Below are 14,546 nucleotides of genomic sequence, written 5' to 3' on the forward strand. Positions count from 1 at the left end.
TCAACCCAAACCAAAATCCTGTGTTGGGAGTTGACCAACTACAATGACCAAAATAATGCTGTGGCCCTTCCCTGACATCTTCAGGGAGGACAAGTATGTGGTAATGCTAGGTGAGCTTCACATTGAAATGGCATTGTGGAGCACCATGGGCGATCTTTTGCATCCTGAAAGAAGTGGGACTAGTGGAGACTGAAGCAGCATCTACAGCTGAAAGCATCCAATGCAATGAGAACAAGATATGGCCCTAAATTCACTGTTGAAGTACTCAACAGCTTTCTGAAGTGAGCCTATGGGGACATTGGATCCGAGATGACCCTTGAGGGTTGGGTCATGCTAGCTTCTCAAGAAAACCCAAGTACCAACAGAACATGTTCATGCTCATGGTCATCCGGTCACATAGGTAACGAAAGTTAAAGTTCATGGTCAGTTCCCTGTGGAAACTTGTGCCACTGTTTTTAGCTCTGGATCCCCCGAATTATGCAAGGTGGCTTCCAATTTTTATCTTAGACCTCGAAGCAATCACCGTTTCTCGTTCTTACTAACTGATCAAGCACACGAGCAAGTCAACAAAAGTCTGAAAGGAGTTGGTGGCATGTTTAGTGTCTAAGAGAACACTGCCATGTTAGAATGTTGAATTGTGACTAACCCTGAAATCTGCCTTGTCATTGAGGAATTCACAGGTGTGAGCGATAATAATGATGGTGAAGAGCTACCTCATCAAGAGGAAGGATTTACATCTCAGCACCAATTTCAACACCATGTCAAAGACCTTACAGAGGCATTATTGAGCAAGAGGAATCCTTTTGAGGACAGTGAAGACCTGGTAACAAATGACAACAAGGTATGTGAGTGTGTGGCTGCTGCTGTGTCTTTCCATGGAGTCGAGTCTACTTTCGTGAATGAAATCAAACACCTCTGACAGCACTGATCAAGCTGAAACTTAATGTTATTCCATGACAAAAACTATTATTTAGACAACAATGATGCTGAGAGTGCAGCATTTCAAGCATCATGCAGAGCTCTATGGACAAGCTTTTATTTTGGCTAAATAGCTGTGGAGGGGGATTGGGAGGAGATTTTTCACCACATACCTTCCCCATACCCACCTGCTCTGTCAATCAAAGGGTCCTTCAACTCTTGTACCAAGTCAGATTTATTGGTGCACATCATGGAAGACACAAATGCAAGTGGCTCTGCTTCTGTTGAAGAGCTAGTTGCACCAGTTTTTTATGACGGCGCACTGATACACACACTTTCTGGAACAACTGCTCAAGACAAGACCTTTCATTCCAATTTTGACACGGTTTTCCTCCCAAGAGTTTGCCATGACTTGAAATGATCGACAAGATTAGACAGTCTGGGACCAGTTTCATGCACTGACAATCAAAGGAGGCACAAGGGGAAGATGTGGAACAGGCACCCCACAGCATGCATCATGCACTTCCAAAATCCCGGGAAATTGGCAGACGTCTGATAACAAGAAGGAACTCTTCTTTTTTCTGTCCAAAAAGAACTGCAAATGATCAAATCCACCATGTTAGAAACAGTTCACCAATGGGTTAATGCAACCTTGGGGAAGCAGACACTCGTGTTCTAGTACATCTCCACTGTGCCCTCCAAACAGCTTCACTTTTGGATGGTTCATACTGGAGATACAAATGTAATTCTTCTGAGTAATTTCCATAACATCAAGGCTATCATTCTAGGTGCAGAAATCTGGATCTGATTCAAAGCAGGAAAGATAACATGAATGATCTCTCTGAACACTATTACTATAATCCATGGCACAATAACATGTGAAGACCTAGATGTGAAGAGCACTTGCACAAGTACCTGCTCTCTCTGCAATGTAAGGGGGCAAAGTTAAAATGTACATGTCTCTGCAAATGCAAATGCAAGAGGTAGATGTGCCAGAAAATCTCAATAATTCTAATACTGTGCATTTGTTGGAATCTTTCAGCTTATCGGACCTATGATCCTTGTTCTGTTTTGTGGATATTTGCCAATATTGGCAAAATTATTGTTTCTATGCTTAATAAACTTGACAAATAAGTTGTTATTCCTGATTTCCAATCAAACTATATCTTTTTTGAAAGTTCTGGCCATACAATCAAAAGTTATAGTAGTTTGAATATTTAGCATAGGCTAGTGAGGGGGCATGGTCGTGTGCCACAGCCCAAAAAGGCCAATTTCTTATACACAATCGGACCTAACTTGTTCTCAAAGACCTTACCTTCAAGTTTGTACTGAAAAGAAACATTTGCATTAATTTGAAATGAAATGAAACTGTTACATATGTGGGGAACCCCACTACAAGCATGTGAAGGTGAACAATATCTGTTCAGTAGTTCTGAGGAGAAGATGTCGAGGAAAGACGCAGGACAAACAGGTTGCGACAGAAGCTGACATGACTTTCAGTTAGGTGAGGTAAAAACACTATCTAAGAAGACCATTTTATGGGGCAACTGTTTATTTAGACATATAGAGATGTTATATACATGTATAAACTGAAACAGTTGTGCTGCTTATAGAGATGCAAAAATCTGATCAGTAACTGACATTTAGTGTGCTGATGAGTGAGGTGTGCTTTTGACAATATTGAGACATGCAGACATCAATGAAGTCCATAGAGGTACAACAGCTAGATAAGTCACAGTTATGTCTTACTTATTCCAGCTGCATATTGGGGACAAAGCAGAAACACATGAGTCAGCACAAAACAAGATGGAGGAAAACAAGTACACTACTTACATTATATATGTTCTAGCTGGGACTGAGGGTGAGGGAGTGTGAGGTGTTATTGGTGGGTATAATTGTGATGATTACAGTTCATGCAACATCACAATCTACTAACCAGATTCAGAAGTCAAATAGAACAAGTAATATGAATTAATAGTACTTTTCTATGACAAAATAAAAATAATCTTGGATCTTATCTATCTACAAGGAATACAGTTTATTATTAAAACAAATACTGCTGAAGATCCTACACACCAAATATTGCATGAAGAGCAGAGAATGGCAAGGTAACAGTCTGCAGCATCTGTAACTCCTTAAACAGATCAATGTAGCTTCCAAACTGATGCAACAAATTCAAGTGATCAGGCAAAAATGACAAGAGTTTGCCACTAACGTGGCTATATCCCCGCCCCTGTTGCAGAATTTATGACATAATTAAATCTAAACAAACCCTAACCTTTTTTAACCGAGGTGGAACTTGTTGTCATGGAAATTGTAAAAAAAAAGAAGAGTTTGCCACTAACGAGGCCAAGTCTCCTGCCCGGCAAATGAAGTGTATATTATGTCAACAACAGTGAAATTTGATCACACAAACACATACATTTGAAAATATTCGAAATTTTGTAAGGTGTAAAAGGCAGCAAGGGAGCATCTTCTTGATGTAAATGCAAAATATCCTGAAGAAACAAAATAAAATGCTGCAAAACACAATTTCTATGAAGTTCAAGAAAAAAATGAAACCTTCTCCACAAAAAAAAATGATGGAAGTACAAACTGACAAAACCAGTCACTACATTTACAACTGAATTCATTAGGGTGGGAGAAAGAAAAAACATTACAAGTCATGTTACCGGCACTCACCACGAGAAAGTAGGCTGCCACGAGTGCCACACACATTTTATGTTGTGGCTTTTTAACAATGTGGTCATACCATGTGATATGATAAAGTGAAAAATAAAACTAGACAATATTATAAATGTGAATGTTAAGACTCGACAGCACAAAAGTGTGCTGAAAACTGTAAAAAGTTTCATAGAGAAGTATGCCATCTTATCGCACACTCTTCTCTGTCATAATCAATGCAGAAGTAAGGGATGATGGATTTGATAATGAAGTCGTTAAACGAAAGTTACCCTCAACCATTATTGAGGCACATACTGACAACTTGGTAGAAGGCATGCACAGTTTCCCCTACTATGGGAGATACCTCAAACACAAAATGTAGGCACACAAAAAAACTTTATTATGACTTATAAGATTCCTCAAACAGGTTAAATGGGTATCAAGTTGAATATTTTGGCATTTATAAGAAGAATTCATTAATTTCTAAAAGTTCAACTTGTTGCCATGGAAAAATGAAAAAGAATATAAATTTCTAAAATTTCTAATTAGTAAAAGGCACTGGTTGAGCATATATCTGACAGACCTGCAAAGTTTCATGAAAAAATATTGAACGGTTTATGAGTTATGCTCCGGAAACGAACCCTACCCTCACAGAACCTAAGTCCATCTTGTTGCCATGGAAATGTAAAAAATAAAAACTTCTAAATAGCAAAAGGCACCAGTTCAGCATGTACCTGACAGACCTGCAAAGTTTCATGAAAAAATATTGAAGGGTTTAAGAGTTATGCTCTGGAAACGAACCCTACCCTCACAGAAGCTAAGTCCATCTTGTTGCCATGGAAATGTAATCTAAATAGCAAAAGGCACCAGTTCAGCATGTACCTGACAGACCTGCAAGATTCATGAAAAAATATTGAATGGTTTCTGAGTTATGCTCCGGAAACGAACCCTACCCTCACAGAACCTAAGTCCATCTTGTTGCCATGGAAACATAAAAAATAAAAAATTCTAAAATTTCTAAATAGCAAAAGGCACCAGTTCAGCATGTACCTGACAGACATGCAAAGTTTCATGAAAAAATGTTTAACGGTTTCTGCACCCACTCAAAGACAAATGTTATGTAGTAACATAGCTTAACTTCCTGTTTGGCGGGATGCGCATACAGGCGGGACTTAGTGAGTTTTTCAGTTGCCACGCATCCTTCCAGCATTGCCTAAAAAATTGGGTTTCATTACTTAGTATCAGTGACTATATGAATAAGTTTCAGAGGACGCAACATCGTCACCATGGGAAAGGCAAAACTGAAGAAAACTATATGTTCTCAAGCAGAATTTGAAGAAAATGAATTTACTGAGTTGGTTGATGCAAACAGGTTGTCGATTGAAAGTAGGGGAACTTTCCGCCATGGGGTTTTCTACACTGAGTTTCATTTCACAACTAATCACTGAGGATACGGTTGATAGACACTTCTCTGACTGTTTACCCTTGGCACAAACACTTTTGCTTAAGAGGGCAGTCAAGAATTTAACTCCTGAAATGTGGGAAACTGACAAACCGGAAACTGACGAACCAGTTTGCTCTCCAAGTGACATCACCCCATGATTGCCTGCCATTTGCCCAATCGGACAGAAAACCTGCTCTTACATTTTTCATTGGGTAACTAATATTTTTTTCATCACTCTATTGTTTTTTTTCCAAGATGAGTAAGCATTTTGAGATTTAAAAAAATCAAATAATGTTTTAGATGTATATAAAGGTTCTAAATATATGCTTGACTCCGAAAGTAAATTAGCTCCTAATTGTGTTTCGGATATTAGCTCCGTTGTACACATGCTAAAAAAGCTTCATTGGGTATTTACGCCTGCTGTTTTCAAACAATTGAGTTTTTTTATTTTATGCATGCGTTTCTGTACAAAAGTTTAATGAAAGTAATTGGGTTTTGAATAGTTTGGGGGGTTATTTAATAAAAAAATACGCGGCTTATCTGAAGCTCTGTGTAAATAATAGAATCTGGACCAGACAATCCAGTGATTGATTACATGAGCATTGATCCACACAATTGCTATACGATGCCATGCATCAACAATGTCAGCAAGCCCGACCACCTGATCCCATTAGTCGCCTCTTACGCTTAGATTGCAGCTCTGGGTCAATCATTTACCTGGCAGAGTGTACAACAGTAAGATAGGGAATACAGGCAGAAACAGTGTGAACCGCAATTCCCTTGGGGGGGGCGGACAATTCCTGTCATGCAGCTCTTGCTTGTGAAAAGAGAGCAGCCAAAGCTCAGTGCAATACCCCAGCCAGGACGTACACTCAGACTAAGTCAACCTCGCAATACAGCCAAAATCGACCCGCACTCAAACATACCAATATGTATCAAATGGAACTCGAGGGGTGGTTGTCCCTATTTACCATGCCGTGTCTCGCATGTTTGCAGCATATGTTTTGGATCCAATACCAATTTCATAGAGCATCCCTCAGTACCAGTGATGCAGTCTCATTCTAGGAACTACAATAAAGTACAGTTGGAAATGCTAGAAAACTGCTTTTCTGGCTTAGTAGTATAGACAATGATGGTGAGAGCCAGATTTATATACCTTTACTGCTACTACAGAGGGAATTTTTTATGTGAAAATAATGATGTGATTCAAAGATCGTCATGATTCGTATTAAAAGAATCATCAATATTAATTAATAATGGATAAAATTTACTATAGTCCACAAGGATATTGGAAAGGTATAGGAGCAATACAAAGATTAGCCACTGCGGCTAAGGTATCTGAAGATGTGGCCAAGGATTGGCTAAAGAAACAAGCGATGTGGCAAATATACTTACCGGCACCGCATTATATTCCAAGGAAGAAGTTTGATATTTTTATAACGAATGAAGTTCATCAGGCTGACCTCTTGTTTCTTCCCCATGATAAGGTAAGACGCAAAACATATAAATACGCTTTAACCGTAGTGGATGTGGCTGGTCGCTACAAGGAGGTTGAACTATTAACATCAAAAGATTCAACAGAAGTAGCTAATGCACTGAGCGGCATATATAAATGAGGACCACTAAAATGGCCTAAGTTATTTCAAGTAGATCCTGGTCGCGAGTTTATTGGATCAGTAACTAAACTGTTAACAAAGCAAGATGTCGAAATCAGGCGTGGTAAAAAAGAGGCCCACCGTAGGTCAAGCTATCGTTGAAAGATTTAACCAGACATTAGCGGAACGTTTGTTTGGATATCAGTATGGGATTGAAATGAAATCAGATCGATTAAGATCAACCGAATGGATGACACGATTATCAGCTGTTGTATCAGCGCTGAATAATGAAGTAACGAGATTAAACGGGAAGAAACCATCCGATGCGATTGAAATGAAATCTGATACTTCTGAATCTTCAGCACCGAGGAGAGGCAAAGAACAAAAAACTGCTGGATAGAGTTAGCGTAAGATATTTATACCAACCTGGTGAACTCGAAGGAGGCCAACGTCCTGCAACCAATCTGATTTGGTCTCTTAAGACATATAACATTAGTCGGTTGGTTATGAAAGAAGGAGAGTCTATTCTTTATTATCTTAAAGATGGACCGGGCAGGGCATTTGTACGAGAAGAGTTGCTCATAGTTCCCAACGATACAGTATTACCACCATAACCATTAGCGTAAGTAGTAACACCATCCTTATCAATCCATCTCTTTGTGTCTAAGGGGGATAATGATGTCTTGTTCATTCTTAATCCATATATCCTGTGATTGACACTTCTTAAAGCGTTCATCTCATGTTTGAATGTTCTACCATTGAATAATGCTTCTTTATACAGTTCGTGTTTGATATGCTTTTTTACCACATACTCCTTAACACCCTTAGCTTTTCTTATCTCTGCATTATCGGACTTCTTTATAGAATTCATCTTAGGTCTTAATCCGACATACCCCGCAATAGGGGTCCCAGCACATTCATCCTTCATCTTACCTAATACCTTTTTATTTACTACGCTGTGCAGGGGATTATCTTTTGGGTAATCGCTCGTGTCGTACATATCTATTTTTTCTGCCATATCTTTATGCACATCCTCGGTTTGTATTTCCATCAACAAAGAATCTGTGTCGGTATATAACACCTTGCATCTAACACCGTATTGCTTCTTAAGTTCATTTTAACAAAAGTCATACATTAAGTGTTTTGACAAGTCAAGAACAGTCATACCAACGTACACAGGTCTGTTCAATTTTATATTACTTTTCTGCATATGTAGTGCAGCTGTGTCGTTATCGAATATCTTGCTTCTGTTAAAAGCCGGACTCGCTATACGTTTCCTGAGTCTTTCTTCCTTATTAGACCTGACTAATTTAACATGAACACGTTTTCTTAGATTCTCCATAGTTTTACAAAATACTGAGTTATCCATGAGTTTATATAGGTTCTTTTTTAAATCGCTGGTAGCCATCTTTCTTAAAACTGTGTTCAGCCTTATGTAAGGCTCCATCCAAGGGCTTTGATCAAACTTTAGAACTCTGTGTATTTTCTTTAGTTTCATGCCTAACGATAGATATAACTGGAGATTTCTATAGTGAACTATATATTTTGTCTTATCCATCAAATTTGGTACGAGTTTTTCTACTTTAGCTAACCTAATATTACCCATCAAGGAGTGTTGATATTCCGACATCCAATCTTCATTCACCATTAATCTCTCGGGAGCTAGCGGATAACTGTTATGATCTTTGTGTAACTCTGTTGATTATTCCAAGTCAACGTCTAGTATGTACCCTTTATCGGAATCTGTGGGGATTGATATCACATCGATCCACTCAAAACCACCCGTGGGTAAAGTTTGGCTCATAGTCCATCCGTACAAATTGTTGGCGTCTAGATATAATATGTGTGTGTCGGGTTTCCTCGGAACATATTCCTTCCACTATTTATTATCAGCCTTAGAATAACTTTTAGCCGTCATCGATATACCACCTCTTATTCCTTTCTCAACAAACAAGTGCATATCGTAATCAGTGAGTAATTTTAATTCTACACAGGTCTTCTTCAACAATGCATCCCACAATAGTCTGGGGCTGGAACAGTACCATGCCGGATCCAAGCCGTATGTATCGGCGACTAACAGTACATCAGTTTTTATGTACAGATCAGGGGTCCGGAAAATTTAAAATCCCAATGGGACATTTGCATTTAGGCCACGCCCCCTTCAAATAGCATATTTTAGTACGACTTTTCACACACATTACAAGTTGTTATGAATTCATAATATGATGAATTATGAATTGTTTCAATTTAAATTGTTTAATTAACCGGACAATTAATAGCAAATAATGTCATTTTAGATATACATGGAAAACATACGTTTGTTTCTGTTATAATAACGATCTGTTAACGTAGTGAACGGTCTAATTAATATTCATGAGTTATATTCATGAGTCTGCTCAAGTGTACGCGTTGTAACATTTGGATCGAGACTATTATCCCATATTTGGTTATCACGTGACCTCACGGGAAAAGTGTTTTTTTAAACTAAAGATTTTTTTAAAAACAAGACAGATAATATAATCACAAATACTAAAATATCGTTGATAGCAATAGTTATTTGAATACTTTTTTCATCTGTACTTAATTATTGACCATAAAAAAATTTGATATCGATCGTCACAGAAAGCGAAATGGCGGTCAATCAAGATTCTATTATACGACTAGCTACTGAAAACAATAAAATCTGCAAATCCTCATTGTATGTCAACCAAGTGAAAGTCGTAAGCCACGACTTACAAAATGATCGTCCAGACTTTGAGGGTTTGGCAGATCCGCTCGACTGATCTGCATCGGTCAACTGGCTGTTGTCACGCTTTCGCTTCTTGTCTGAGGTTACGTATCGTAGCATTGTGAGGATAATGAGGTACATCGATGATGCAAGGTATTTATGAACAGTTGTAAACACCTTTCACTCAAATTAACAAGATGTTCTCAGTAACTTATCCTTGATTAATCAGTGTCAACTCAGTTTATTGCCAATTACAGTGATTGACCGATTGGACTATCATGTAGGTACGATGTATTTACAGCAATCAAACAAACAAAGCTTGTCAGTGTAGATAATCTTCATTGTGTTACAACTGCGGACAGAAACTGCTCAGCCCTAACTGTTGATCATGTCCGGTCAAAATTTAAGAATGTCCGGACAATACTTTTTAAAATGTCCGGACAGAAAAATTTAAATGTCCGGTAAGCAATATTTTAAACCGAACATTTGAGATTCCCAATCGGACATGTCCGGCGCATATGACGGTTTCCAGACCCCTGGTACAGATCACGATAATCGCCTAAATTCTTACAACCTAATTTATCCCACACCGTCAGAGCGTGTTCATAATAGGCATCGGTTATTTTAGATTCTGTTAAGTTACTATAGAATGATTCAAGGGGTGGTAATTTAGTTTTGTCGAATCTAGACCAATCATCCATATATTCGTAAGGATATACACCTTTTCATAGCAACAAATGCTGTGTTAACCGATCAGTATATTGATTTGTTATTGCAAAGTCAACAGGATTGTTCGCATCAGCTAAATTGTCCAGGGAAGATAACAGAAACTGTACGGAGTCTATGAATCTAAGCTTATTACTTCGCTTTGTTCTAGCTTTCCCATCCTTGTCCGTATAATTATAGTTTTAGTCAACGAGAATGAGATATATTTTTCCATATTATTAGGAATGCACGTTAAGCCGCCGTTGGTCTTTGAGATAGCTTGCATGATGAGATGAGAATCATATTGGGTATTGTTTGAGAATTCATTTTTAGTTTCAAGTTATACTCGTTATGCGCCGCTCCCCGGTAATTACCTGTGATATGACAATGATCTCTTACAAAATCCCCATTGTGTGGTTTATTACAAACATGACAAATCGTTGACTTCTTATAGGCCCTCCAATCATCCCTCGTCATACACATGGGTTTCTTACACGATAAATTTTCCCTGATTATTCTCTCTTCATTTTGTAGATATTCTAGGAACTTTCCCGCTGCATTGGGACCTTTGTAAATCACGGGCAGGTTTGTTTTCCCATCATACCTTACAACTATATATCCAAACCCACAAGGAATAAGTCCTTGAGTTTTGTACGTAGTACTGTGTTCGGTATTTTCTATAGGTTTCGTAAGTGCTTTGAAGTCAGCGTAAATTATGTACGGTACTGGCATTTGATTACAATAATGTTCAAATTTTAAAATATTTTTTCCCTCTTTAAGCATATTGATCCTGATAGCAGTCTGTCCAACACCTCTGCAGTCTTCTTTATGCGCTTCTTATAGATCTTGTCTGCTGTACCCATGCAGGCATCTTTCGCAGAAATATTTCTTTCTCGCATGTTTTGTTTGATCGTATAATAGCCTGTTTAAACTCTTTCTCCATGTTTTATGATATTTACCATCTTTTTGGATCAGAAATGAATTGATTCTAGGAGAATGTCCGAAAACATTTATAGCTAAATTATTTTGCTATTCCACCTTATTAATTTACAATATTGGTGTAGGTTCATCTATACCATCACGGTTGAGTCCGTCGTTTTGGGGATATCTAGGTCTAGATCTATATAAGATCCACCTTTGAAAGGCATATTATTTGCTATATCTTAATATAAACTATCGATTTTATCCACACCCCAACCCGAACCTCTATTAGTTCAACGTTCTAAAGTTTTTTGTATCTGTTGAATTGATGCATCTAATGATGCATTTATAGTATCAGATTCGGTTATTACTTCTTGATTGCTCCGGAAATAAGGTTTTGTATATTCGGGTCATTTTTACTCAATGACATTTTAATCGTCAGCTGGTATTTTATACTATTTAAATCATCTAACTCCTCGTTAATTTTGCTCGATACGATGGGCTTAACATCATTAACATCCATGTTGGAATTAATATCCATCTTCCAACCAGTTAGATATTTACCAACGCCGGCTGTGGGTACAAATCTTAACTCAATGGGTTGAATATTATTTTCAACATCATCTGGTTGATTTTTATCAACATTCAGTAAAGCGATCAATTAAGTTTTTCTCATTCGAGAATAACCTCTCAGCGGAATTTTTTTTAGCTTGAGCTTTGAGTTCTCTAACAGTCTGGGGTTTGTTGTTTTCCAAACCGAGTAAATCAATCAATTCAGCTTTTCTCATTCAAGAATAACTATGTAGACCACGTTTTGCCAAAGCCTTCAACTCTCTAACAAAAACCATTGTGGTTTAATGGTATATACAAAAGGAGTCAAATGTCTAAATGGTTATATTTCCATATATCTAAACACGTATTCTCCCCAACCTCTCAGTGATGTAATCTCTCTTCCTAGCATAAATAATCTGCTTCCTGACCCTATCAGCACCATGTTTCTTACATAAACAATAACGACCTTTGATCCCTATACCACATACAGAACATGTATAATTTACATTTCCTTGTCTGATGTAAAAAGCATGAGTACCTCAATATATACCAAAGCATTGTTTCTTACATTGAATTGGCTTCCCCATGAGTGTAAATCTGCACAGATTCATGGTTATACACCTTTCATATCAATTGTCTGAAGGCAAACCACACATAGAGTCTCTCTACCAGTCAGCACTATTTATAGCTTAGCCAGTCAGCGCGACATAGTCAGGGTTATTAACTCTTTCAACACCAGTCGACCAGAAGTTTACTACTGGGACACCGAGTTCCCAGAGACTCTTGTGTGATAGATGAAGCCAACATTTATCAAAGAAAATATCTGCTTGTAAAATATATTTGCTACTACATGTTATACACCATTTGAAAGGTCTGATCCTATGGTTTTAAATATGAACGTTATGTTTTTCACATTATTTAAAATAATGCATTTACAACTTAATTAAGTTTGTTGTTAATAAAAAATGTAAGCTAACATGTTGTTAACATCCAGATTAAGGACCAAGGAAGCGAAAACTTGACGATTTTCGGCAAATATAAGATTTCATAAAATCCACTTATCTATTTCTGTTTTATTTTCATTGTTTACGTAATTGGAAAATCATTTTAAAAAGAATTATAAATAGTTTCTGTCATCACACATTTCCCGATAACAGCGGCTGTCCGCTCAGTAACATGAAGAAATACCCCCGTTTTCGAGGCTTCGTATGAATAACATGTTCGTCGAAGAATGGCATATGACACATTGCTGGAAAGCTTATTCCTTCATCTACACGCTCGTACCATCGCCTGTTTTTTCCCCGCAGTAATAACAAGCGATTTCATTGGATTAAAATTGGTTTCTAATGACGCTTTCTTGTCGAAATCTGCTACAAGTTTCGTGATTGGTCAATTTTGAGCACGTGACCTAAGGCAGCCAATCAAATTACAGCCGTGATACCAAGCTAGTGTTTGATAAATTTCAGAAGTTGGCGAAAGATTTTTTTCAAATCGTGTTATTCTGAACGTTTTAAGCAGGAAATCACGATATATAGATTTTAAAAATATGGAACTTCGTGAATGTATCGTGCTAGGTTACGAGCTGTGACAAAGATTTTTCATGCATATATTTTTGCATTAAACATCGTTTCCGAGCCGAGAATTCAAGGCGATGAAAGCCGAGATGTCATTTTACTTATATTACACGCGATCGCACGAAAAGATGGAAATAATAACTTAGATGTAAGTTTGATTACTTTTAGATATATTTTTGTTGATTTTATTTATTACTTTGTATAATATATTTAAAGATTATGTGGATCCGTTGTCGAAATGTATGTCTGAGAATTTTATTTTCAATAACATCGCGGGAAATAGTGAATAATTTTTTATTTTATCGATAAAAAATGATGAATTGAAATGGAATACGTATTTCAGACATTGTGAAATGTGATAGATTTAATAAATGAATGATATTACAGGTAGGTCCATAAAAATATACACTGTTTTGATGGTGTATAAAACTGAGAGAGTGTTGGCCTTGGTATTGGGTCAAGTGTCTTTCCGTAAACAAGGAAGTATTTGTGCATGGCAGATTCATTCATCATGGCAGCTTTATAATGTCGTTACGCTCCTCTTCAATTTCTTCAGTGTTTGATTCCCTCAGAGTAGAAAATAAATAATTACTACCCGAAAAAGCTAGAGCATTAACAATAGCTCCACCGAACATCATCGCAATTGATGCTATATTATATGTTGTTGTTTGATTAGCATATCTTTTGTTGCCATTGCTAGGCCTACATCTAGAACCATCATACCAATATCATAACCATTAAAATCTAGATTGGGTGGTGTGGCTTAAGTAATCATTTTAGCTATACGGGCATAGCCAATGGCCAAGCCCCTGACCCCCACTGTATGATACGTTGCATTTACCAACATTTTACCGTCTGTAACTAGAGTAGTCATTGCTTTATAACATTACATGAGGGCTTAATTCTAATTGAACCTCAGCTAATTTTTTAACTTGTGTTTTCTCTTCTCCGGTCTTATAAAACCATACCACTGCTATAGCAACAACCCCTAGTACACAGGGAGCCCAAGTTTCAATAGGACTATGTTCAGTGTTTGAATTGTGGGCCTTTGCCTTCCTCCCTAGCGGACCCTTCCTACCAGCTGCGACTTTTCGAGGATTCTTAGTCACTCTGACTTGTGATGCAATCACTTTCGGTGGTTGTGCAATCAGTGTTTCCTCGTTCACTTGTCGTGCATTCGAGAATTGTACTTGTTGTATCGACAATACCTAGCCGTTATTAGGTGGCGCTAAGAACATTGCATATCAATGATACAACTCTGTCCTGAAAGATCTCAGAGAGCAGACCAAATGGGTAGCCATTGTTTCATTGCAAAGACCAAGATTCATCTGAGGAATGTCTACGCAAAAATGATGTTATTTCTACCAAGCTAGAAAGACATAAAGTCAGAAAACTGTTAGCGGAAACGAAGCACTGTAAACTCGTATTAAAAACCGATCAATCAG

The 14,546-nt window shown here is 37.6% G+C and overlaps 1 protein-coding gene across 3 annotated transcripts in view; it reads right to left on the reverse strand.

Moving 5' to 3' along the window:
• Positions 1 to 14,546, reverse strand: part of LOC124118346 (protein O-mannosyl-transferase TMTC2-like) — a 475,717-nt gene that overhangs the window by 183,435 nt on the left and 277,736 nt on the right. For 2 of the 3 annotated variants that reach the window (XM_048383557.1, XM_046480438.2), the window contains one exon: positions 2,668 to 2,676. The exons of the other annotated variant lie outside the window; for it this stretch is intronic. In XM_048383557.1, the coding sequence (XP_048239514.1) occupies positions 2,668 to 2,676 (9 nt within the window). The remainder of the gene's footprint in view (positions 1 to 2,667; positions 2,677 to 14,546) is intronic. 3 annotated transcript variants of the gene reach the window in all.

The sequence above is a fragment of the Haliotis rufescens genome, unplaced genomic scaffold (genome assembly GCF_023055435.1).
Source record: "Haliotis rufescens isolate VD_foot unplaced genomic scaffold, xgHalRufe1.0.p SCAF_5, whole genome shotgun sequence".
Lineage (NCBI taxonomy): Eukaryota > Metazoa > Mollusca > Gastropoda > Lepetellida > Haliotidae > Haliotis > Haliotis rufescens.